This window comes from Rhagoletis pomonella, unplaced genomic scaffold (genome assembly GCF_013731165.1).
Source record: "Rhagoletis pomonella isolate Grant_MI unplaced genomic scaffold, Rhpom_1.0 Rhpom_scaffold_00007, whole genome shotgun sequence".
In the NCBI taxonomy this organism is placed as follows: domain Eukaryota; kingdom Metazoa; phylum Arthropoda; class Insecta; order Diptera; family Tephritidae; genus Rhagoletis; species Rhagoletis pomonella.
The window spans coordinates 65,797,354-65,821,750 of record NW_023458561.1 but is presented as its reverse complement, the minus strand read 5'-3'; the positions used below and the strand labels follow the sequence as shown (position 1 = coordinate 65,821,750).

The 24,397-nt window shown below is 36.3% G+C and overlaps 4 protein-coding genes across 5 annotated transcripts; 3 read left to right on the top strand and 1 right to left on the bottom strand.

The window, feature by feature from the left end:
* Window positions 1–691: 691 nt before the first annotated feature.
* LOC118743361 lies at window positions 692–4,110 on the top strand. 2 transcript variants are annotated; one of them, XM_036475984.1, is made up of 5 exons: window positions 693–733; window positions 786–1,107; window positions 1,183–1,673; window positions 3,131–3,497; window positions 3,687–4,110. In XM_036475984.1, exons 2-5 carry the CDS (start codon window positions 846–848, stop codon window positions 3,878–3,880), a joined length of 1,314 nt encoding a protein of 437 aa, XP_036331877.1. In that variant the 5' UTR covers window positions 693–733; window positions 786–845; the 3' UTR covers window positions 3,881–4,110. The 2 variants fall into 2 exon arrangements, with proteins under 2 accessions (XP_036331875.1, XP_036331877.1); XM_036475982.1 differs by having other exon boundaries at window positions 692–1,107.
* Window positions 4,111–6,166: 2,056 nt separating this feature from the next.
* On the bottom strand, window positions 6,167–8,814 carry LOC118743362. Its single transcript, XM_036475985.1, has 4 exons — window positions 8,397–8,814; window positions 7,846–8,336; window positions 7,425–7,791; window positions 6,167–6,493 (listed from the first exon to the last, which is right to left on the bottom strand). The coding sequence occupies exons 1-4, from the start codon at window positions 8,683–8,685 to the stop codon at window positions 6,300–6,302; spliced, it is 1,341 nt and encodes a 446-aa protein (XP_036331878.1). The 5' UTR covers window positions 8,686–8,814; the 3' UTR covers window positions 6,167–6,299.
* A 3,828-nt stretch (window positions 8,815–12,642) lies between these two features.
* LOC118743969 lies at window positions 12,643–23,142 on the top strand. The gene is made up of 6 exons (XM_036476732.1): window positions 12,643–12,663; window positions 13,903–13,995; window positions 20,613–21,022; window positions 21,082–21,225; window positions 21,292–22,239; window positions 22,310–23,142. The coding sequence occupies exons 1-6, from the start codon at window positions 12,643–12,645 to the stop codon at window positions 22,677–22,679; spliced, it is 1,986 nt and encodes a 661-aa protein (XP_036332625.1). The 3' UTR covers window positions 22,680–23,142.
* LOC118743363 (persulfide dioxygenase ETHE1, mitochondrial) lies at window positions 15,585–19,222 on the top strand. The gene is made up of 5 exons (XM_036475986.1): window positions 15,585–15,797; window positions 15,885–16,029; window positions 18,344–18,710; window positions 18,786–18,904; window positions 18,970–19,222. The coding sequence occupies exons 1-5, from the start codon at window positions 15,621–15,623 to the stop codon at window positions 19,023–19,025; spliced, it is 864 nt and encodes a 287-aa protein (XP_036331879.1). The 5' UTR covers window positions 15,585–15,620; the 3' UTR covers window positions 19,026–19,222.
* Window positions 23,143–24,397: the final 1,255 nt, after the last annotated feature.

Below are 24,397 nucleotides of genomic sequence, written 5' to 3'. Positions count from 1 at the left end.
TCGGTAGCTAAAAGAAATGTAGACGATACGGACTACAAAACGAATAAAACATAAAAGAGGTTCCGGGTCACTATCAAAAAAAAAAAATTTATGATGGATGGATGAAGAGGCGTGAAACCCAGCCGAAAGACTGTGAACTCTCTTTGCACATTTTTCCATAGGATATAGTTTACTAGCGTCACACCCAGCTAAAACGGGAATTACTCTTAGTGACGTCTGCAGAGATATAAGGGACCTTGGGGGGAATTCGTTTGATTACCAAATTGATTTCTTATAAATGGCTCTAAGGCTACCTCATCTTCCTGAAGGTGTCGTCAATGAATTAATAAGGGTAGACTTGTTTGTCTTGATCAGATTTCAGTACGTTAACAGTTTCTGAAGAATATCAACATTTTCGTGCAGATATCTAGCTTTATAAGAAAAGACAGATTAAATCTGAAACTGAATTGTAATTAGAGAAATTTGGGAATTTACGAACGAATTTACATGCGTGTAAATGAGCATACGGATATCTACAAAAATGCAAATCATACTACCGCTAACCGATCAGATTTGTATAAATACTTACCTATGAATGTTTGTATGTACATATGTACGGGTATGTACGTAAGTATAATTTCAAAGCGTCGTCTGATAAATTACATTGTTTATTAATATCAGAGCAAAGCTTTTTTCCGAATAGTTTTAAGCTGAACGGCGATCGCAACAGACGTGCCCTGCTCATCGTATATATGTATACTATTGTTAAAAAAAAAACAACGTTGTTAGTAAAATTTGTTGAAAAGAGCACAAAAAGAGTGGAAACAGTTGTACGCGAGCGAATAGTAATACATAATAACAAAAACATGTCAACAACGGATGCTAATGTAGCTAGCAAATCAGAATCAGAGACGCCAAATAGCGCACCAGATGCGGCTGCGAGTGCTACCCCTGCTGCTGCGCGCCAAATACCCGACTGGCTGAAGGCTGACCTATTTGTGGATTTGCTCAAGAAGAATGTGCCCGATTTCAAAGCCATCAGGAGTTTCGACGCCAATCCGGCACAAGGGGCTGGCGAAAATTATGCCACGCTCATGGCCCTGGTGCAACTCGAATTGGAACTTATAAGTATGTACATAGGTTAAATTTTGATAAAAAAGAATTGAACTTAATACTTGTGGAAATTTACGCTCGTAACTCTAGCTGGAAAAACGAAGCAAATTTCCTATATGTTGAAAATACCAATTGAAGCGGTGATGAAATTGATGATGGGCGACAATATATTCGACGTAGAGAGTAACATTTATCGACAAGTAATACCGGAGCTAGAGCAGCTGTACAGGGATGCTGGCGTTGAAGTGACGTTCTCGCCGCAGTACTTTGAGCTGCAAACGCCATCCGAATTCGGTGTTATACTTATGGAAGATCTGCGGCAGCGTGGCTTTAAGAACGCCAATCGCTTGGAAGGTTTCGATATGGAGCACACTAAGTGCGCATTGAAAAAATTGGCGCAATGGCATGCCACTTCAGCAGTGCGCGTCGAAACTAAGGGTAAATATCCAAAAATTGTCAGCAGCGGCATTTTCACAGAAGAGTTTCTGGCGGCGATGAAACCTATGCACTTAGCGTCCATAAAGTTGTTCAATGAGTGTGTGCGAACATATGACGGGCATGAGGCGTACATGGACAGCATGGTAAGTATGCAAGTACATACATATGTATGTATGTGGGTTTGAGAACGAAATTGCAGTAATCGTGAAAATAAGCTTTTTCATTAGAAAGCTTCTTATCTATTTATTCCCATTAGCTCATCTATTTACTTATGTACATATGTATGTAGGTGTGTTTATTTACAGTGGCGGATAGAGACTTCTGGTTGAGGGGGACGGGGGGGCTACTGGGTCAACTTGTCAAATAAGGTTAAATTAACTACACATAGAAAAAAGTAACTTGATTCTTTCAAACAGCGTCATTTTCGGGCTTTCCATATTGACGATTTAAAAATTTTCAACAGAAAAAGTATTTTATAAAGCATGTTCACATTATCGTAATTTACGGCTCATTCGTAATTCATAAACAAATCATGCTGAAGTCAAATAATTTTTCCATGTAAAATTTGCCAGTAAATGCGAAATTCGAAAAAATCGAACACTTTCAAAATTTTAAATTTTTAAACCAGATTTTTAGAAAAGTTTTGGGCATGCATTCCACTAATTCTTTGATATAAAGATAAGATTATTTTAGAACATAACGAGGGCATATAGTCAATTTTGCAATTTTCACAAGATTCAGCTTCCGATATTAAAATCCACCTAAGAATTAAGTAAGTAAGTTATAAAACCTGTCAAAATTCAGATTTATCAACTTTGATAAAATTCTCTATAAACATATTATTTCTCAAGCTACATAACCGATCTATCAGTTGGCAGGACTTTTGACTACGTCAAATAGAACATAGCATTTTTGTGATAATTTTTTTTCTGCGCTTCCAATATTTCATTCCATTTATTTCTTTCGTTATTATGTTTTTTATGGACCAATCTTAAAATAAAACTAGTAAACATATAAATATGAAATGGGGCCTATGGGGTATTTATTTTTAGCTAAAATTTCAAAACAGCCATTTGTTTGCCTGTCAGGTCTCGTCGGGCAATATTCTCTTATAGGGATATATTTTGAATCCTTGTCTATAAAACTCTGTTATAAAATTGTCCGCCTACTTCTGCTTTCTCCGCTATTTAAAGTCGCAGTTTGGGGATCCTTCAAAGGGGATTCCAAGCAGAAATGTTCAACGGCTAGTTAAAGGGAGAGTCGATGCTGGCATAATTAAAGATCGTATATTATTTGTCAAAAAATCTGGTGGAAAAACTCGATGCAAAGCTAGTTTCTTCCTACTGTTTTCTTCATCAGTAAAATTAAGTTAAAAAATATAAGAAAGCGAATGCAGAAAAGTGCGCTCGATGCTCAAGTGCTTTCGTCGGAGCTGAGTGCCGAGATTTACTAAATTATATGTCCTCAAATTTCAGTGCCAGTGAGCGCATGGGTCTTTAGCACACTTTACTGTACCGTTTACCGCCCCCATCGCGCGCGCCCCCCCTGTAACCGCCAGCCACTGTATGTATATGTATGTACAAATTTGTTATTATTCTAGCAAAGGACTCAAGAGCATATTTTTGATGATTTTCGTGCGATGATAGACGCCGATCCAACAGAATTTAACGTTCTAAATCACGGCGATTTTTGGGCTAACAATATTATGTTCCAGTACGATGCTTTTGGCAAAATTAAGGAAACATACTTCGTAGACTTTCAGTGCTCGCGTTATGGCTCTCCGGTGCATGATCTCTACAATTTGTTGCTCTCCTCAACACAATACGAAATCAAGCTGAAACATTTTGATTATTTCATTAAGTATTATCACGACCAGCTGATTGAGTGCTTGAAATTGCTAAGATATCCGAAGAAGTTGCCCGCCTTGAAGGATATTCACATAGCGCTGTACAAATATGGTGTATGGGGTGAGTATGGGAAGGAAATGAAAATTTTGTTAATATATTTTCAAAAATTGTGTAATCGTAAAATTTGTGTTCAATAAAATTTTTACACAATTTTTGATTGACTTAACTATTGACTAGTAATCGCCAACCGATCGCATCAACTTATTTAGCGTTTTCAACGTATTAAATAAACATTGACTTATCTCCCAGGTTTAGCCGCTGCTTCCGGTCATATGGCTATTGTGTTGCTCGATCCAACCGAATCGGCCAGTATTGAAAATTTACTTGGCAATACTCCAGACGCCGTGGAATTCAAAAAGCTAATGTATACAAATAAGCGATATCGGAAACATGCTGAAGCCGTTTTGCCATGGCTTCATAATCGTGGCGCTTTTGAAATGTAAAACAAAACCAAAAAAACAATGCAGCGTTGTGATAACAGAATTATTGATATATTTTCTATGAACAAATAGGTGCAAACAAATATGCATGTGCATATATTTTATCAGCATAGATGCGGCAATATCTAATGAGGCGCAATATTTTTATGTATACTACATTCATATATATTATTTGTAATTTATCTAAGTAATCAAACAAAGCGTACATATATCATATAATAAACAAGCTTTGACTCAATTGAAGGTTATTTTATTTAATCTAAGTGGAATTTCGTCATATTTTTAGGTACAGTATATTTTGCTTTGCTGCCTTTATGCCTAAGTGCACATTTAAGATACCTACCCAAAAATGCGCATCGGAGGCATTATATTTAACATTTATAAAGAAACTGCTCCGATAGATGCATTCAACATACCTGCACATTGGCGATACCTGCCTTAAAAATTGTATCAATTATCAATGAAAGTATTACGTTTACCTGCACGGGCCCTCCAATTACCTAAATTTACAAGCTTTTATTTATTTTACTCACCTCGCAGAACAACGAAAATGGCTATTAAATTATGTAGTTATATAGATATACCTGGATACCTTCCTCATTGAAGTAGTAAAGAAAATTCGCTTAAGTGCCTTTTTTCGGTTAAGTGCACAAGTTTTTCGTGCAAAGAAGGATGTGCAGCTAAGCAAAATATACTGTATGTATTTGTACTTGTATATGCGTGACAGTAAAGACCCGATATGCCTCAGTACAAATCATAGGTAAACTAATTATTAAGTTGGCTCCCTACTCATAAGAGATTGAAGCTTCTTGAACTCCTCCAATTTTGTATTCGTTTTTATTTTAAGCATAATTCTATTCAAAGATATGTCTTCATTATTATTTATAGGATACAAGTGTATTTTTTCTTATGCTTTGTATAACAAAACAAATTAAAAAAAAAACTGTATAGCGTTGGTCGATTTCTGAGTATGAGGCCTTATGTTGGACAAAAGGGGGGAGTATAAAGGACTCAAAATAGAGAAAATTTGCCAATGATTACAGAAGAAATGGGATAAATTAACCGACGAAGACTTGCGCGCCGCTACCGCTTTTCTCTCAAAGTGTTTACTGCTGGTAAACCCAAATAAAGCTTAAAATTTCAAAACTAATTAAAAGGGTTAAATTAAAATCTGTGGAAAATTAACAATAAAATATTTTTTTCGCAAAATCTATAAAGGACCCTTTTATTTTTTCAACAAAACCTGGGTGACAGTTATTCGTCGCCACTCTATATATGTTAGTCAGCTTTGCGAGCATAAACCACGAGAACAGACCTGTTAGCAGCCCCCTGCTGCCTAGCTACAGTCCGGTCTAACCTAACTAAACTTTCTGAGATTGAGGACAATATGTATGAGCTTTGACCATGTATGTATATGTAGCCTTTGAATACCAACCAGCATTAAAGGGGTTGAAAATATTAACATTGGGCAAATTTGATATAATTCATTGTTATTAAAACAATAAAGAAATGCTCTTTGAGCTCAGGGTTATTTTGAAAACATTTAAACACTTGTTCCGAAAAAAAAAATTAAACAATGTCAGCCTTTGGAACTTAATATTGCTTGATGAAACCGTTTGGCGATGATTACGAATTTAAATGAGTAGTTTTCAACATAGGTCATATTTATGAGACTTGCATTTTTTTAAATCTTGTTGACGACCCTTAAAAGTTTTTTAAACATTTTAAAATTTTCATGGAAGTCCTTATTTAGTACATAGAACAAAATTTTTATTTTTTAGAGACTACCCTAGTCCATATTTACATATGTATGTATGGATACTGTGTCAGAATTTCAAAATAATCGGTCAATGACTCAAATTCTATTTCAAAATGCATTCAAGCAAATTTGTTTTAGTACTTTTATGAATAAATATAACCGATTGTAAATTGATAAGGCTAGGATAACATCGTTTATGACAACAAAAAATTTTATGGATGATAAATGCCAAAATTTGTTAGGTCATTGACAAACCACCAGACCATCAGTTATAGCCTCCCGTAGCGTGTGTTATTCAGCTAAAAAGTCGTATGACTTAGATTAGAAATAAAAGCATTTAGAAAGCTCTGGTGATTCAATTAGAATGACAACGCGTTTTCGGGCGGAGGTTTTTGCTTATGTGATAGCCTTCCCGTTTTGGTTGGAAAATGAACGCGCTGCAGTGAATTTTTACCGTACCTGTACGCTAAGCTAAAGGTATGCCTTTTTTCCTCAAATGTATTCAGAATAAGACAAGTCTCGTTCGATTACTTAATTTTTAGTTTATTTAGTACTTATATAACACATTATACATATATGAATATACCAAAGTTTATTGATTAAATAGAACAGTGTTGCACAATAGAAAAGTGATTGGCAATTTCGTCATATCACCATTTTTTTTTATACACCGAAAGCGCCACGATTACTTAGCCATGGCAAAACGGCTTCAGCATGTTTCCGATATCGCTTGTTTGTGTACATTAGTTTTTTGAAATCCATTCCATCTTGCGTACTACTCAATAAATTGTCCATGCTAGCCGCTTCGGTAGGATCCAGCAGCACGATAGCCATATGGCCGGAAACGGCAGATATACCTGTAAGATACATACAAATTTTGTTTACCAAAACTCCTTCTCTAAACTAGAGATCTGTAAGTTGATAATGAATACTTAGAGTACTTCATCGAGTTAGATCAGTACTAAAAATACATTCAGTTGTCCACAAAATAATAGGAGTGCAATGTTTTAACCAGTTTTGACAATTTTTCTTTTGTTTATTTGGTTTGTTATTAACCGACTTCAAAAAAATGAGAAGGTTATCAATTCGTCGGATTTTTTTTTTATGTATGTCACCGCTAACTTTGGACCACGTCAACCGATTTCGATAATTCTTTTTTCATCGGAAAGGTTTATATCCGATTATTGGATCATGAAAAAATTAACGGTATTCCTAAATTTTTATATGATAATTGAAGTCGGTTTTTTTTTTTTTTTAAATATTTTTTTGTAAAAGTCTAGCTGGTTATACAGCAAACACCATATAAATTCGCATTTCAAAATTTGTAGAAATATTATAAAAATTCTGCCAAGTTTCACCAAAATTTCAAACTTTTTAATCAGAATCTTTAGAAAAAGTTTTATATGCAGTTTCATAGCCCATTAAGTTGTAGTAAGAAAAAATGCAAGTTTCAACCTGCGAAAAAAAATCCTCTAATTTTTGGTAATTTTTTCGAAGACTGTGTCTTCCATATAAATAAAAAGTGTCGAACATACTTTTTATCGAAAAAATGCGAAACAACTTCAGCCAACTTAAAACTCGCAAATTATTACACTAATGGGTTAAAAAAATGCATTCCAAAATTTTTTCTAAAGGTTCTGATAAAAAAAATTTAAAATTTTTGTACAAAGTTTGAAAAGTAAATTTATTTGGTGTTTGTGGTATAACCAGCCAAGACTTTTATACAAAAATTGACTAAACTGCTAATACTGTAATACTCAACTGTAAATACGCCCCTCCCATACTCACCCCAAACGCCATATTTGTACATCGCAATGTGAATATCCTTTAAGGTGGGCAACTTTTTCGGATAGTTCAGTAATTTCAAGCACTCAACAAGTCGATCGTGATAATACTTAATGAAATAATCAAAATGTTTCAACTTGATTTCGTATTGTGTTGAGGAGAGCAACAAATTGTAGAGATCATGCGCAGGTGAGCCATATCGCGTACACTGAAAGTCTACGAAGTATGTTTGCTTAATTTTGCCGAAAGCATCGTACTGGAACATAATATTGTTTGCCCAAAAATCACCATGATTTAGAACGTTAAATTCATTCGGATCTGCGTTCATCACCGCACGATATTCTTCAGTAATACTATCGAAGGAACTTTCCTTGAATATGACTTGAGTAAGTTTTTACTTTTTAAAACATTTACATTTACTTACTATGCTATCTATGTATGCGGCATGACCGTCGTATGTGCGCACACACTCTATGAACAACTTTCCAATCGATTCACGCATTTGCTCCATCATCACGAAGAAGTCTTCAGTGAACATACCAGTGCTGACTACTCTTGGATATTTACCCTTAGTTTGAACACGCACCGCCGTAGCGGCATGCCATTGCGCCAATCTTCTCAAGGCTTCCTTAGTGTGCTCCATATCGAAGCCTTCCAAGCGATTAGCGTTCTTAAAGCCACGCTGCCGCAGGTCTTCCATGATTATAACACCGAATTCGGATGGCGTTTGGAGCTCAAAGTGCTGAGGCGAGAACTTCACTTCCATACCAGCATCCCTATATAGCTGTTCAAGCTCAGGTATCACATCCCGATAAATGGCACTCTCTGTGTCAAACATATTGTTATCCGACATCAACTTCTGCACTGATTCGATGGGCAGCTTCAACATATAGGAAATTTGCTTTGTTTTTCCAGCTAGAATTCGGAACAAAGATTTTTTTTTTTTATTGTCATATTTCACGTTTTTAAACCTACTTGAAAGTTCCACTTCCAGTTGCACTGCGGTCATGAGGGTGGTATAATTTTCGCCAGCCCCTTTTGCCGGCTTGGCGGTGAAACTTTTTATGCCTTTGAAATCGGGCACGTTCTGCTTGAGCAGATCAACAAATAGGTCAGCCTGCAGCCAGTCGGGCACTTGGCGCGCGGCAGCAGCAACGGGGGCGCCCGCCACATTAGCTGCAACTGCCCCACTTGCAACTTCTGGCGCACTCTTCAACGCATCCGACTCTGTTGTGCTGGCTAAATTCGCATCTGTTGCTGTCATTTTTACGTTTCGCTCAACCACGAACGTGTAGGCTCTTTTGTCGCGCACAAATTGTATTAAAAAATTTCCTAAACTGAGCACAAAGCACTTCTACCGCAATCGGCGTCCAACGCAAAACTATTCGGAAAAAGCTTGGGTTTGTTCTTAATAAGTAAGTAAGCAGTTTAAATTTTTGGACGGCTCTTTATTATCGCACTGATAATACGCGTGTATATATATGTACTATATTCATATTAGGGATGTTAATTTCTCGGCTTTTTCCGATCCCGCGATTTCCGGGATGGCGTTGTCACAATCCCGGGATCCCGGGATTTAGATATTCATTATCATTTCAACAACTTGAATTGAAAAAATTCTTCTATATTGTTTGAGATCCCCTCCTACCATGAAATAAATAATAAATAAATGAATTTGAAACCTACTTTTTTTATTTAAAGAGGCGTTTTTATTTTTTTTTTCTCTGACCGCACGATTTATTTTGAAGGAATTTGTAATTTCAGAGATATGATTAATTCCAAAAATTCTTTAAAAACTCCAATGCAATGTTGAATTAAAATATGGGTACCAAACGCAATAGGAAATTTATTTATAATTTAAAAATTAAAATTTTTTGGATTCACAAGTACGAATAGGTAATTTTTAACCAGACAAAGGTAGAAGAACGAAACTCGAAGATGTTATCGAGTTTATATAAACCCGTAACACATAATTTTTTCAAAAACAAATATTGCGAAATTTCAAGGATAAACTTTTAAAGTGACATTTTCAATATTTACCAGCTCTTCTGCACCAAAAACTTGAATGTGTTTAAATTCTACAGGATTTTCTCATTACATTTATACCCATACTTCTTCTCTAAGCACACTTCTATGAATTTTTTTAAATCATTTTTGCATTACTAACGTCAGAGTGAAAAACTAAAAACGCAATTTTACTATATTTGGCCCAGAGTTTCGCGAAAATATTGATATTTGTGTTCAAAATTTACTATCGCGCGCTGTTATATATATAATGAGACATTTATAAAAAAGTATTAATTATTAAACGAAAAAAAGAAATATAGCCAATACTGGTCAAGAAAAGGAGTTTCTATTATTGCCATCAATGCAAATTACAAGTCCCGAAAATCCCGGGATTACTTGCTAATTCAAATACATGAGTAAAATAGATACCTAAAATGTTTAAGAGCTTTTTGTATACCTTGTGTGTTTTTATGGTATCGCACAAATTTATTAAATGCTAATTACTTAGTTGTTTATTAGCATTTGGCGGTATTGTCCAGCACGCGCATACATACATACATACACACAAGGGTATATTCTCTATTAGAATTAAAAACTGGATATTTCTTTCTTTCTTTCGTATATATAAATATTGGACATTTCGTCAGATAACTACATTTCTCCAGAATAAAAGTTCACAGTCCAGAGCGCAGTCAATAGAGTTCCCTTTTATAAATTTTCACACAATGCAAACTAGTTGCGGTTAAATGGTTTCTTTTTTACGCATAGTGACGACAGTGGCCACATATTTTGCATTGTTAGTGCAGCTGCACTCGCTTGTGCACAAGAAAAGAAGTTCGTAAGATGTGAAATTTTATTATCTATACAAAAATCAATTTTACAATCAAATGTTTTATAATGAATCTGATTTGGTAAAGTTGTTTTGCCAAAATAAGTTTTCCCTCGTCCTTGTATACAGCTGTTTAATCATATTCTATGACGTCACAGTTTGTTAGACATCAATGGATAAGTCGCTCTCTAATTCTATACTCAACAAGATTCAACGGGCGGGAACAAGCTGCCCAATGCGCTTTGCATACAGCTCTTTGCTGACAATTTGTGCAATGCCGTTGAATCAGCTGATAATCGTAAAAAGATGATTAGGTAATTGTGTCCCGGTTAAAATGAGTGAATTACACAAAAAAAGCGTTGTAAACATCAACAACGCGATTGCTATTTTAATGACGAAGGGATTTTAAACAAAGAATTCCAGCCATGGCTACTCCAAAGAAGCCTCGCATTTTTACCAACTTCAAACTGGCACTTAGTTATACTACAATGCAAATTTATTGAATTTTCTTGAGTTTCGCACAAAGTCCAGAAATGACTTACAATTTTATTTTTAAAAAAATCGCGAAAAAATTTAAGTAAAAAATGTGGCATACATTGTGAAAAATTCTCTGTGCCAATAATTTAGTGCGGCACTGTACATATGTACATATGTACATGCTTACCTATATAGAAATTTATAATTGGGTATGATTTTTATTTCAATTTTAATTTATCTTTTAAGTTATTTTCATGTTTTATCATTTAAGTATCGTTTTAAGAAAATGTGTATGTATCTATGAAATTTTGTATTGTTTTGTTGTTCTAAATAAAAAACTTTGAAAGTAAAGCATTGAAGTTGATACCTACCCTTTTCCTAAAATTGAGTGTCCCGGTTTCAAGCATACAAAAGGTGGAAAGCCTACCCTACTAAAGCTCTATAAACCGAACTTAACTTTCGGTTCGTGGACCTTTTTGGGAAATTTGAGTCAAACTACATTAAAAGGATTGTAACACATTAGATTCGGTAAGACACATGTTCTAACAAATTATTCCGACCTTTTTCTTTTTTATTTGAAATTCCGTCACAATAGTGGCTCGATCAGAAGCTATGTGTGTTAATCGGTTAATCGAATAGAAAAAGTTATTTCAAAAAATAATCGAATACCTTTAATCGATTAACCGCTCACTTTCGACTAACCGTTCATAATCGACTAGTTGTTTTCATTCGATTACTTGACAGATTCGACTATTCGAATAGTTGTTTTCTTTCAATATTTCATAAGTTTTGCTGTTGATAGGCTTTGAATATTTATAGTACCAAAAATGGTGTGGTACCGCATGAATTATGATGGTCTCTTGGCGCTCGTTTGAAATAGTTTCGCCATCTTCGTTTTTTCTTCTACGCTTGAAACTTTTTGCCGGGCTTGGTTCGGCACATTCACTTTGGCTACATCTGTGGTCCTGGGGAGGATAAACTATAGAAAATTACCACTTATTAGTTCGTTAACATAAACATACATTTCCAGGTCCTGCTCCTTGTTCCTTTTACGAATGGCCTTCAAATGGGTTGCCAAAGACGATGTCGAATTATTATAGGCCATATTTTGTCCACATATTGTACACATGACTTCTTTTCCACCTTCGGAGTTAGAAAAGAAGCTCCACACCCAGCTACGCTTACGTAAACTCATTTTGGATAAAGCAAATTTTTGGTTTTGAAGTGAGAAAAAATTTGTATTTAAATACGTTTCACAATTCGAATAATGACAGTTAATCAATTGCACGACTAGTCGAAGTTAATGAAACGATCGAACACTTGCTATTCGATTTTCAGTCAATGCAAAAGTTGCTACTCGACTATTCAAATAATCGGTTAACCGGATAATCGACTGTTAACAAGAGCTCTAATACATACATTAATGTATGTAGTTATGTAACATATTTAGTCCAGCTGCTTTCGCGCGTTTTTTTCGTTTTCGGCTGATCTTTTGTTCTCCATTTCGATTTCTTCTGGCTCGTTTGCACATAAAACTCGCTGACATACTTCTCTTCAGCAGTTTTAATGCGTTACTTGGAAGTTGTATGAAGAAAATTCAGCTCTTGAAATACTTTTGTCTTCTGACTTACTCATGTACTCTAAACAGATTGCATGGAAACTTCGCACCATTAACAAAGGCAGTGTACTAATCTACGAAAATAGTTTTAGATCTCGACACTTAACAAACTCCTGTTTCCACTACTCGGCGCAAAAAAAATACATATCAGCATCCGTTTTTCAAAAAAAAAAACTATGGGTTTCTTTTGTTCCATTCGCTATTATTCTGGGGGTGGTATCAGAAAAATACCAAAAAGTTGATTTTCCTGTGTAATTTTGGACCACCTTATCGTACAGTAATTTACACGGATGATTCAATTGAATCTGAAAGTAAGAAGCGAGATACAGTCAGTCAATAAAGAATTTTCTTTAATTTTGCACAAGGTTTAATTTTTGAGGTTTTTGTTGTAGAATTAACCATATTTTTATTAGCGAAAAATAAAATACTTGAAACATAGTTGCCCGTATTGTGAAAAATAAAATTCGCTGTACCTAAACTTTATTTACTGACTGTGCATATAACAGGTGGGATATCACACGATAACTTGCTGGAACCAAATATTGCCGACATCAGGGGCTTCAATATCAGGCAACAAAAGGGCCGCTATTATGATGCGGCAGCGCTCGCCGTAGACGGTTATTTTCTGTCTTCAGCGCCAGCATTTGAATGGAATTACATACAGTCAGTCAATAACGGGCAACTATTTTTTAAATATTTTATATTTCGATAATTTTTTTATAAAAATATGGATAATTCTACAACAAAAAACCCAAAAATCAAAGTTACACACCTTTTGCAAAATTAAAGAAGATTCTGCAAAATTTCACTCAAATATTGCACTTCTTATCTACGCTCTCTAGAGAAAAGTTGAGTATGTAGTTTTATAGCCCATTCAATTTTAGTATAACAAAGTGCAAGTTTGAGGTGGCTAGGACTTACCATTGATTTTTAGAATTTTTTATTTTTTTTTGAAGGTGTCGCTCATTTGCTCCATATAAAATAATGTTTGATAATTTTTTAAATTATTTGAAAAATAATTACCCGTATTGTAAAAAATTCTCCGTACCTAAACTTTATTGACTGACTATATTTTCAAAAATTATATATCAGAAATTGTTATTTCGGGCAATAAAAAATATTCAAACATCCAGTAGTGTTTTAAGTGTTTTATTTAAAATTAAAATGCGAAGGGATGGATCACCCCTTAATTGAATGGGAAAGAAGAAATGCTTAAAAATATTATAAAAATGCGAATTGCTTAAGCGCTTTTGTGAGCACTAAACTGTGTGTAAACTTTTTATGGGAGCTTTTGTATGCCACAAAGCTAAGTAAGTGTTAGTGAGTATTGCTTGGCGTCACAGCCGAGAACGAGTTTTCTGGTGGCAGCTATAGGTTAGTCGTCGTCATTTCGTATTACGCCGGTCGAGAGTACAGCTGTTTTGCTATAAGCAAATACATACAATGTTCAGAAATGTACAAATATAAATTTTGACGCGTGAATTTTCGTTGTTTTTTTTTTGTGTAATACTTCGTGCAAAGTTAAATATTTTAGAAATTTTTGTAAATAGGTTAATAAATATTGCTCTGCAATCTTATGTAAAAGTGTTATTGTATTAGTTCCTAACTTGTGCACCCAAACGTTTTCGAATACTTCGTTATCAGTAGGTAAAGAAGAAATCGGCAAAACCAAATGTGTGTCATCGATTGTTGACATATGGATGTGTGTTTTATAAGTCCACCAACATTTTTCTAATAATTACGTTCGATTATCGGCATGCCAGAGGAAAATATTTACTAATCGACAACAAACAATTAAAACCAGTTGTCAATAAAAAAAAAAATAAATAAAGTGAAAATAAAAACAACAACCTGCTTTGCGTATGTATGTATATATATGTTTGAGAGTATGTAAAAACTTAAAATTCGTTTCACGCAGCGATAATATATGACTACCTATGTAGTAGACGTGCTTGGAAACGCGTAGTCGCACTCCTACCTAAAGCGTTTACAGTTGAGTCTATATGTGCAAATGTATGGATGTTACGCTATGTGGGAATATTTATATTTCTGGAGGAATATACATATCTACATTTGTAAAAACAGAGTAGATAGAAGCTTCAAATGAGAAGATAATAATTAAACGGGGAAACGCAAGAAATGTTGGAGCTTTTACGTATTCACACATCACGATGCACCAGCGTTGCCGTTTTCAATTCGCTTAATTACCCAGAAAAAAAAAATCCAAATTACCCACAAATCCCCACCCACAAATCAAATACCGCGCAAATTCTCCATAAACGAAATAAATGTTTTTAAGTTTAGTTTCCCTCACAAAGCATCATATTACCCTTTAAAATATATAATATATTTTACTTATTACAATTCTCTGCATCTTTTTTTATTAAGCATTAAATAAAACATTAAATACACACAGCAATAATACAATACTACTATTGTTGCCAGTTTCAATTAAATAAAAAAAAAACATTTAATACAGAACAACAGTACACGACAAGAATCAAAATTAAATAAGGAAACTCTATGAAAATTATTTCGAAAATTTTTATGAAACTAAAATTTTTCATAGAAAATTATAACAGAGCAAATTCCCCGAGTTTACCCGCAAGATATAGTTCCCCAAACATTACCCAAATTATTATTATTTCCCACCAATTTGGGGAATTACCCACAAACGGCAACGCTGTGCTGCACACATACTAAATACAAAATTACTGAGAGCCCATGACACAGAGCGAGTGCCTTCGTCAAAACAAGTTATTTTATTAGATTGTTTTTTTTATTCATTAGTCCCCTTTCAGCCACCGTCAAGTCTTGCTTTCAAGTCTGCTCGTTCGTAGGCGAAGGAGGTGAGAAGAGAGGGGAAGAGTACATATACCTCCGTACCGTCAATTCGTTTCAAGTTTTCTTGTCTCTTTTGATTTTTTTAGTTGCTTCCCATTTAAAGAACCAATGACTTGAATTCAATTAAAGTTGACGCGTGTGGAAGCAAATAGAAAACACAAAAGAGAATGCGAAAAAAATTGCTTTCAAGACTTGACGTCTTGTCTGAAAGGGGACTTATTCCTTTTTTTTTTTTTGTATAGATATCGCTGCCTCCACTGGCGATTTTGTTTATTTTTATACTCATACGTCGATCATCTCCATCGTTGGCTGACTCTTGGCGCTCTGAGCACTCACTCAACAAATGTGATGAACTGATTAAAAAATAAACTCATTGAGTAAAATTTTAAACTTTTTATTAGTACTGACATTAAAAACTCACACCATGCGGCTACCAACGCTCAGTGCATTCTCGGCTTTTCGCCAAATACTAGTCCAACAAGTTCAAAACACAAACGGTGGCGGCGCATCTCTTCTACTGCAACAATATCGACTGAAGCATAGTGGCTCCAATAGAATGGTTTCCCCAGCGCCTTTCACAAAAGATTTCTTCTTCCGCCAGGTGTGTCAAATAAATAAATATATGTAACTGTGGAAAAATTCCACTAATCGGTATTATTTTTCTGATAACCACCCACCCACCCACCAGCTCTTCGACGAGGCCACCTGGACCTACAGTTATCTACTCGCCGATGTGAACACAAAAGAAGCGGTCATTATTGATCCAGTGTTGGAAAAGGCGAAACGTGATGCAAATCTAGTTAAGGAGCTGGGTTTTACGCTTAAATATGCAAGTGAGTATATATTTGGAGTGAGTAGTAGGTATGCGAAAGGTGTTTGGTTTTGGTGCTGTTTTTGTTGCTATAATTGAATTAGACGTGAGACGTGACGCACTCGTAATTTTCGAACATTGTGATGAAATCTTCCACAAAACATGACAGATGTAATTGATAAGTCAAATGAGTACATACCCTGCAGGAAAAAATTATCAATTGATAAAAAATTACCCACTTGTGGTTAGCTTTTTAGCGGGATTGCTATAAAATATATAACTTGTAGTTTGTTACGAAAAGCTAACTTAGAACTAGTTGACAAGTAATGCAGGAGATTCTTTTCTTTAAACGCGTTTCTATTTCAATATCCTGCACTTCGCAAATACTTTTTCGAATTGAGGACAAAAAAGGAAGATCGAAATTTCATACTATCATTTTGTAGTTATGTATGTCTGACGAAGTTCGAATATGGGACCCCTTACAGCAGAATATGTAAACAAATATGAAATGTAATAAAATAAAAAAAGTAAAAAAATAAAAAATAAAATATTTTGTTTTTCCTATTGATATTTTGTGTCCAAAAGTAGTTAGTTACAAGTTAGTTACATCAAATGCAGAGGTTACCACCGTTGGCTATTTTGCGGCCATCGCCATAGTTAGCTTTCGTCAAAGAGAATATACAGATATTAGTGATTTTTAGCTGCTTCCTAATCAACTTAAAGTTAGCTTATAGTTAGACACATTTCCTGCAGGGTATGTATGTATGTATTGTGCAAACAAAAGATCTTGTCTCTGATTACTGATTTTATCAAAGAAAAACAACTAGTATTTCATGTTATTTCTCTAAAGTTTAAATGTAGTCTTGTAGTATCAGCTAATTTTTCTGAAATTGTTTAAACTAGATTGTAGTTTTTTGTTTTAATAAACCTTTTAAGTTAACCGGCGAAAGCACACTGAAAACGAGAGTCATATTTTTTTTTAAGAATTATGTAAAAATTCACCTGAAAGAAATTGCGATACTTTTATTACATTTTTATATTTTTACATACAGTGACAAACAAAAGTGTTGGCACAGAAAATTTTTGGCAATGCGTGCAAACTTTTTTATTCCGTTGCGTCGAAAAAATGCTGAAAATCAATGCGATTTTTCAGCAACTTAAACTTGCACCTTGTTATATAAAAAATTGGATGGGCCATAAATATAAAACTGCATACTTAGAATTTTTTAAAAAACGTCTGATTATAATATTGCAAATTTATTAAATTTTCCTGGGTTTTCCACAAACTTTTGAGATTTTATTTTTAGGTTTTTTTTTTTTTTGTAATATAAACCATATTTAAAGGTAAAATCGTTCCTTCAATTCGTCGGCCATCGGATTTTTTTTGAAGTTTTTCTACCTTATAAAATTGAAAGTTTCATAGCAACTCAAAGGCCAAATAAAAATAAAACAAAACATAAATAGATGAAAATATTAAATATTTATTTCATTTGAGACTGTGAGTGAGAATGTGTGCGAGTTTGAAATTTTGAAAAATTCTTTTCTATGTTAGCAAACTTCAAATATGTCCAGGTCCAGAGGTTTTATCTTTAAATTTTTTGTATCAGGATGAACTATATTTTTATATAAAAAAAAAATCGAAAAAAATTTGACTTAAAAATCTTTCATACATTGCGAAAAATTCTGTGTGCCAATACTTTTGCTTGTCACTGTATGTACATACATACATACATACATACATACTTACGCAGCGTTATTTACTTTTTTTATTATTTCTTAATTGAAGTACGTAATAGTTATTCAGGGAGACACTCGCTAGGCCAAAAAGAATTCAAACGATGAATTGCAAACCATCAGCTTTATGTAAAAAGTACGTAAATACAATAAGGAGTCTCAGTTGAAATTCGTAGAGAATTTTAATGAAGTTAAATCACTCTAATTCAATAAAAGCGAAAGGAAGTATTTGCTGCCTTTAAGTAGGGTAGGTCCCTAACCCCTTGTTACACTCTGGGTGAAACAATTTTATTGTACAAACGTTTTGAAAAGTTTTAAAATTATTCATACATAAATTTCCTTAAGCTCAATTAAAAACTTATTTTGTTAAAAAGTCAGTTTGAAGTTCATCTTAATTAAATAAAAAATTAATGGCACCAAAAGTTTAAGAAACACTGCCAATTACTTAAGTATTATACGAACATCACCAATAGCAACAAATTGACCAAAACAAAACGCCAGGCCGCAACCACGCAACGAAGACATCATAAACACATATCCTTACTTGCACGTATTTACTACATATTTACCTTGCATTATCTTCCAATCCAATCGCTTCGTAGTGAACACCCACATGCATGCAGATCATATCACTGGCACCGGTTGGCTCAAGCAATTGTTACCCGGCAGCAAATCGGTGATTGCCAAAGCGAGTGGTGCCAAGGCCGACATCCACCTGGACGAAGGTGATCCGGTGACTTTTGGTCGACATCGCATCGATACATTGGCCACACCTGGTCACACCAATGGTTGTATGTCGTATGTGATACATGAACAGGATTGCATTTTCACCGGTGACACGGTGTTGATACGTGGTTGTGGACGCACTGATTTCCAAGAAGGTGATGCCGGGCATCTCTATGATAATGTGCATAATAAAATATTTACGCTACCCGACAATTTCCGCATCTATCCAGCGCATGATTACAAGTGAGTAAATATTAAATTTTTCCAAAAAAAAAAAAGATTAATTTTTAACGAGTGACCTTTCTTAAAACTTTTCAGAGGCACAATGGAGAGCAGCGTTTGGGAAGAGAAAACATATAATCCACGCTTGACGAAGACAAGGCAGCAATTTATTGATATCATGAATAATTTGAATTTGCCTTATCCAAAGAAGATTGGTAATTTGATTTGACTTTTTTTGTGTTGTTTATTTGGAAATTAAAATTTTGCTTTACTATTACAGATGTTTCGCTACCGGCTAATCGCGAATGTGGTGTCCATGATATTCCAGATAAATAATGTTGATTGGCTTTTGTTATGCGAAAAAAAAAATAAAGCAACGCTCAAATATGGTTTCAAATGGCATAGAAAGCACCCAAACTAGCGAGTCATGGAGGGCTAAAGTATTTTGAAGGCTACTGCTGTTAGCTGTACAGCAAATTCTTTTTAAACGTTTCCTAAATATGTAGAATTAATCAAAAGACATTGTAAAAAAAGAGTTTTATAATAAAAAGTGAAATAAAATATAAATATTTTTATAAGAGGGCCTCACAATATATCATAATTAGTCGATTGGTGAAAACAATATTTAGATATAATTTAGAATTAATTTTGCCTCCCATATCTTTCGTTTTATGCCCACATTGTATGATTTTATCTTCCGAAAATGTTTAATTAATTTTTGATTATAAATAGTTTGGGTTAAGTTAGGTTTAGGTGGTTGCCCAACGATGCCCTTGGGCTATAAGTTTCAGACTTTGCGACACCAATACGAATGGTGGTAACTCCTAAGCTATAAAGAAAAAGGCAAATTTCAGCACCGAATAGCTTAATTGGAGAGTGTAAGCCAAGCTATTTATACTACAGTCTCTCAAAATGTGAAGCGCTGAGGTCATTGTCTTAGCCTGTGATGTCTACACCCATTTGAATTGAGAGTTGCAGATGTTTGAGCCCAACTATGTAGACTCCTTGATTGGCTCCCCTTCTTCGCTGACACGTCCGTCCATCCTTCCAAGAGTAGTCCATTTGCATTCAAAGGTTCTCCCGTTCCCTCTTTTCTCGGTGAAACCCATTGGAAGGTGATTTTCTTTATCAACTCATCCTCAAAGCAGAGCTCTCCAACATCACCATTTCCGGTTACCTATATAAGTTTGACCAAGAAAAAATCAGAAGAACCTGAAACAGAGCTTAAGCATTCCCTTACTAGCTTAGAGGACACACAGCACAACGGTCTCACTCACATTGACTGTTTCCTTAATTCCATCTACGACACTGCTCCCTTCAAAAAACCTCGTCCATACTTCACCGCATACGTGTGGAAGTGCGCCTTGAGGAAATGTGTATAAAAAAGAACTCATTGATGATAGTCTGTCTGTGAGGTGATCGTTGTCATAAAATCGAAGACTCCAAGAATACTAAATGGTCCAAATCCTCAGTCACTTAGGCACCCACTGGCCCAAAATCTGACCGCTGCCCTTCATTTCAATTTTCAGGGTGGAAGTGCTCCCAAAAGCCCCACTGTTCCTAATAAGGGCGGCCCGTTGTACCCACTCCAGCTTTCCGACTAGCGTGGTATTCCACCAGACGTGAACTCCATGAAGCTATGGGCTTAACTATGATTTCATAGAGACAGGAAATAAATAGCCCTTTATCTTACAAATTCTCCATCTGAAGCAGTGGAGCAACTAATGACTTATTTACTCCCTCCTCAACTGAGGAGTTTTACTAGTTTTAGTCCGAGGAATACGGGACTAGACCTATCATCAAACCAAAGTCATAATAACCCTTTTTAAGAATAGCACTTTTTCCGAAAAATTGTTTAGTTATATAAATTACATAATCTGCTATTCTTATCTAAATTCATTACCTTATATTTTACCTTTACAGACCATTCTGAACCCACGTTCCAACAGATGCAACGCACACAAAGATAATAAAAATGTCGAAACGAAAATTTCCGAAACCAAAACAAATCTTATTAACAACGCACAGACACAATGCGCAACGACTGGACGCCGACGAAAACTCTCCTCGTTGGGTGGTACGCTCTCCGCGCGATCCTGTCGCAGTGAAACGAAGGAGCTGCGCTCGGCGCTGCAAGATCGCGAAGCAGTCATACAAAATCTACGCATACAGTTGTGCTTAGGCAAATTGCCGCGCCCCACAGGACCACCGCTGGACGAGAGTGAGAAACCCGCGGCAGAACAAAAGCTGCAGAGACTAAAAGCCGAAGCGGAGAACAAGAGAATCAAAATCAAGAACTTGAAAACTGCACTGGAGAAACTAGATATAACAGAGTGAGTTAAGAGCACTGATGAGCTTACCAATTGTTTTCTTTCTAACTCCATATTTACAGTAATATTGATACACGCATACGCCAGGCGGAACTGGAGTATGCGCTTGGCCGCGAGGAACTTCAAATGTTATCGATTGTCGAGGAAGCGCGCGCATTGCAAGCCCGTTTGGAGAAGTCAAAACCTGAAGTGCAGACCATTTACAAGTAAGAACTTATTTCTTAATCGTATACACCAATTATCTAATACCGCTCCCTTCTGCTAACTCGCAGCATACTCAACTCTGGCGCCACACTAAGCCTACACGCGGTCCATGCGACCACCGGCCGCTGGTCTGCACACACCAAATCCGACCAGCCCGGCTTCTTTGTGGAATGGGCGCTCGAAGGTGACGGCCTGTACAAAGGAGATCGCATACTCGAAATCAATGGAAATCTTATCGCCTGTCGCACCAAAGAGGAACTGCATAAAGCGATAGGCAATTCAGGTAAATGCCAAATGGTGGTGCTGCGCAATAAGTGTGCGCCGATACCGCAAAAGCAAATAGATCAGGAGAAAGAGAAGGAGAACAATATGCGGTTGCAGCATCGTATTTCCTATCTCGAGGAGCAAGTACGCGAGCTGCAAACTGCTAAGGAACTGGAGATCTTGCAACAGGTACTATCCCAGCAGTCAAAGGCGCTGGCGCAGATTCCACTACTGCAACCTTCAGCAGCGCACATAAATAACGGTACCAATAGTCATGTGACCAGCATCAGCATCTCATCGCCACCGTCCACGCCGCCCGACAACAAGCCATTGGTTTTCCAACGCGGCAACTATATAACCACTTTGGTTGGCGGCAAGCCAATTGAGCTGGTTGGTGAGAATTGCGAACAAAATGGCTTGAGCAAAAGCAACACGGTGGCGCACGTTACCAAAACGCTGATCAAGGAGAATACACAAATTGATATGCATCATGAGCGCGCACAACGCGCGTGCACAGCGACGACTACCTCATACCCTTGCCTGCCACCCAAGTCACTGTCCGCTTCGAAGATCTCCATCAACAGCGATTCCGCGTACATGCAACAAACGCACTATCGACGCAGCGAGAAGGAGCGGCATGCACGCGACCGTGAACGCGAACGCTATGATCGAACGGCGAGCAAGGCTAGCGCGCTGCAACACCGCGCCAATATGCAAGCGCGCAGCGTGGAACACTTGAATCACTACAATGGGTAAGTTGAGCGCTTTATGATTTTGCCCGCCTGAGTAGGGTCTAACTAATGTTGCCTTTTATTTGCGCAGCATTGAACGCCGACGCGACTGCTCTGCCACGCCGGACAGGCATGCGCATGTGCCCACCGATATGCGCAGCGTTAAGTCGCTAGATTTTGATAGCGAGCATGAAACCAAACCCATCAGCGACACAGTATCAGAGGTGCGCGCTGTCCGTCCGACGCCACCAAAGAAGCCGCTGCGTTTATCACTGCAACGCGCCCAGAGCCTACAGACTGTCGAGCTGACGCCAAGCTCTGATTCGGAACGTAAGCGCCCGATGAAGCGAGCGCATATCAACGATAAGGCGCCCGGCGAACGAGAGGGCGCGATACTCATCGAGAATTGCGCACCACCAACGCAAACGGCATCGCTGGGCAGACCGCGGACGAATATATGAAGGTTGCTGAATGTTCTCTTTAAGCGCAATGAAGAGACACATTACTAGTGAAGGTGAAGGTGAAGTTGGTTAGGAAGTGGCTTAGGAGATGGAGTTATTTTATAGGCAAAGTAGTGTTAAATATATCAAACATGTTTCGGGGGCGGATGAGTGCAAGATTTGTTCTACATAGTTTTAAGAAATAAATTCTTTACCAAATATTGAAAAATATTTCAACATTTAATATTAAGCGTATATGTAAGTGTGCAAGGTATATGGAACGGTAGGCAAGCTGGTCTAAATGCAAAAGTTAAATTTATTTAAGTTTTTAGTAGTAACACTGCATACTTGCTATCATTAGTAAGTTCAAATAATAATACAATAAAAGTGTACAAACAATTTTTTAGCACAATTTTGTAATACAAATTAATTTGCATGAATGTAAATACACAATCAAATCATAACGAAACTGCAAGTGTGTTTTTTTTTCTTTTTTTTTGTAAACTGCAAAAATGCAGCTCAGTCCACCTACGCGCCCTTCTTCTTTATTCTTCGTTAAACTTGAACGAGATTTCGTAAGCTATGCGCAATTTAATACGAGCTGCGTAGTTCAATGAGCAATTTACAGCCAATTCGCACGTCTTACACATTTTACACATAATGCGCGGGCGGGCTGATTCGTGACTCTTCATTTACAATTGCTGATTTGCATGTAAGTATCTATATACATACTACTTAGTATAATTATATACACGTGGTTACATACTTATGTACATTAGGGTGGTACTTAAATGTAGGAAGCAAATTTTTACATCTGCACATTTCCTAAGCCTCAGCCCCTACGTCAATGCTACTATAATCGAAGATATCAAATCTAAATTTTGGTCCTGATTGGAGACGGTTAAGGTCTGTCGCACAGCGAGCGAAGTTCAGTTTCCTCTATGGAGACTCAAAAAATTTAAATTAACCCTTTTTTTCATCTCATACCCAAATTTGATACTACTATAGTCGAAGATATCACATACAAATTTTGGCCTCGATTGAAGTCGGTAAAGGCGTGTCGCACAGGGGTCAAAGTTCAGTTTACCCTATGAAGACGTCTTAACCGACATGATAACCGATATGTGATATACTCGCCTTTGGTAGTATCGATTTGGGTATTAACCCCAGGAGGTTCAACCAGGTCTGTGCAGACCTTTTGCACATAAACGTGTGTATAACTTTTTCGTTTTGCGTGCTAGAGACGAATCCTTCCATGACATCCTAGAAGCGGCTACGGCGAACACAATAAGCATAAAGTCAGACCTCTTTTGAGTTTAAGTTGGGTTTTATTCGTATTTGCAAACGCAATGGCTCAAACGGACCAAACAGGTCTGTGCAGACCTATGTGTGGCATGAATGCTGGAGCAGGCGTTTTAAAAATATTTTGACCACGGGCAAACCAGTTATAAGTTTTATCGCAAATACCTTGCCCCATTACAGTTATTAGATGAGCATTTTTTTTATTTCGCCGATAAGAGTTATAACCCAACGTTTATTTTTTACCTTGCCTGATAACCTTTATGCCGGAGAAATATTTTTTCCGTTGCTCATAAGAGTTATTTCGCAACATTTTTTTTTACATTGCTTGATGAGAGTTTTTTACTATTTCACTTTTGTTTTCATCATATTTATCTTCTACTCCATCTCCATCTTCATAGATATCGTTACCTAATAGCTGGTATGAAACCGTTTCGATT

What these genes read in the sequence shown, in the direction of transcription:
- LOC118743361 (XM_036475982.1), top strand. Translation starts at nt 732, where the DNA reads ATGTATACTATTGTTAAAAAAAAAACAACGTTGTTAGTAAAATTTGTT. An exon ending in ACTCGAATTGGAACTTATAA is followed by an intron (nt 1,108 to 1,182) that starts GTATGTACATAG and finishes TCGTAACTCTAG; the next exon opens with CTGGAAAAACGAAGCAAATT. An exon ending in GTACAAATATGGTGTATGGG is followed by an intron (nt 3,498 to 3,686) that starts GTGAGTATGGGA and finishes CTTATCTCCCAG; the next exon opens with GTTTAGCCGCTGCTTCCGGT.
- LOC118743362 (XM_036475985.1), bottom strand. Translation starts at nt 8,685, where the DNA reads ATGACAGCAACAGATGCGAATTTAGCCAGCACAACAGAGTCGGATGCG. An exon ending in ACTGGAAGTGGAACTTTCAA is followed by an intron (nt 8,337 to 8,396) that starts GTAGGTTTAAAA and finishes TCCGAATTCTAG; the next exon opens with CTGGAAAAACAAAGCAAATT. An exon ending in GTACAAATATGGCGTTTGGG is followed by an intron (nt 6,494 to 7,424) that starts GTGAGTATGGGA and finishes TGTATCTTACAG; the next exon opens with GTATATCTGCCGTTTCCGGC.
- LOC118743969 (XM_036476732.1), top strand. Translation starts at nt 12,643, where the DNA reads ATGATTCAATTGAATCTGAAA. An exon ending in TTTCGAATACTTCGTTATCA is followed by an intron (nt 13,996 to 20,612) that starts GTAGGTAAAGAA and finishes TTACCTTTACAG; the next exon opens with ACCATTCTGAACCCACGTTC. An exon ending in GAAGTGCAGACCATTTACAA is followed by an intron (nt 21,226 to 21,291) that starts GTAAGAACTTAT and finishes GCTAACTCGCAG; the next exon opens with CATACTCAACTCTGGCGCCA.
- LOC118743363 (XM_036475986.1), top strand. Translation starts at nt 15,621, where the DNA reads ATGCGGCTACCAACGCTCAGTGCATTCTCGGCTTTTCGCCAAATACTA. An exon ending in TATCCAGCGCATGATTACAA is followed by an intron (nt 18,711 to 18,785) that starts GTGAGTAAATAT and finishes AAAACTTTTCAG; the next exon opens with AGGCACAATGGAGAGCAGCG. An exon ending in GCCTTATCCAAAGAAGATTG is followed by an intron (nt 18,905 to 18,969) that starts GTAATTTGATTT and finishes TTACTATTACAG; the next exon opens with ATGTTTCGCTACCGGCTAAT.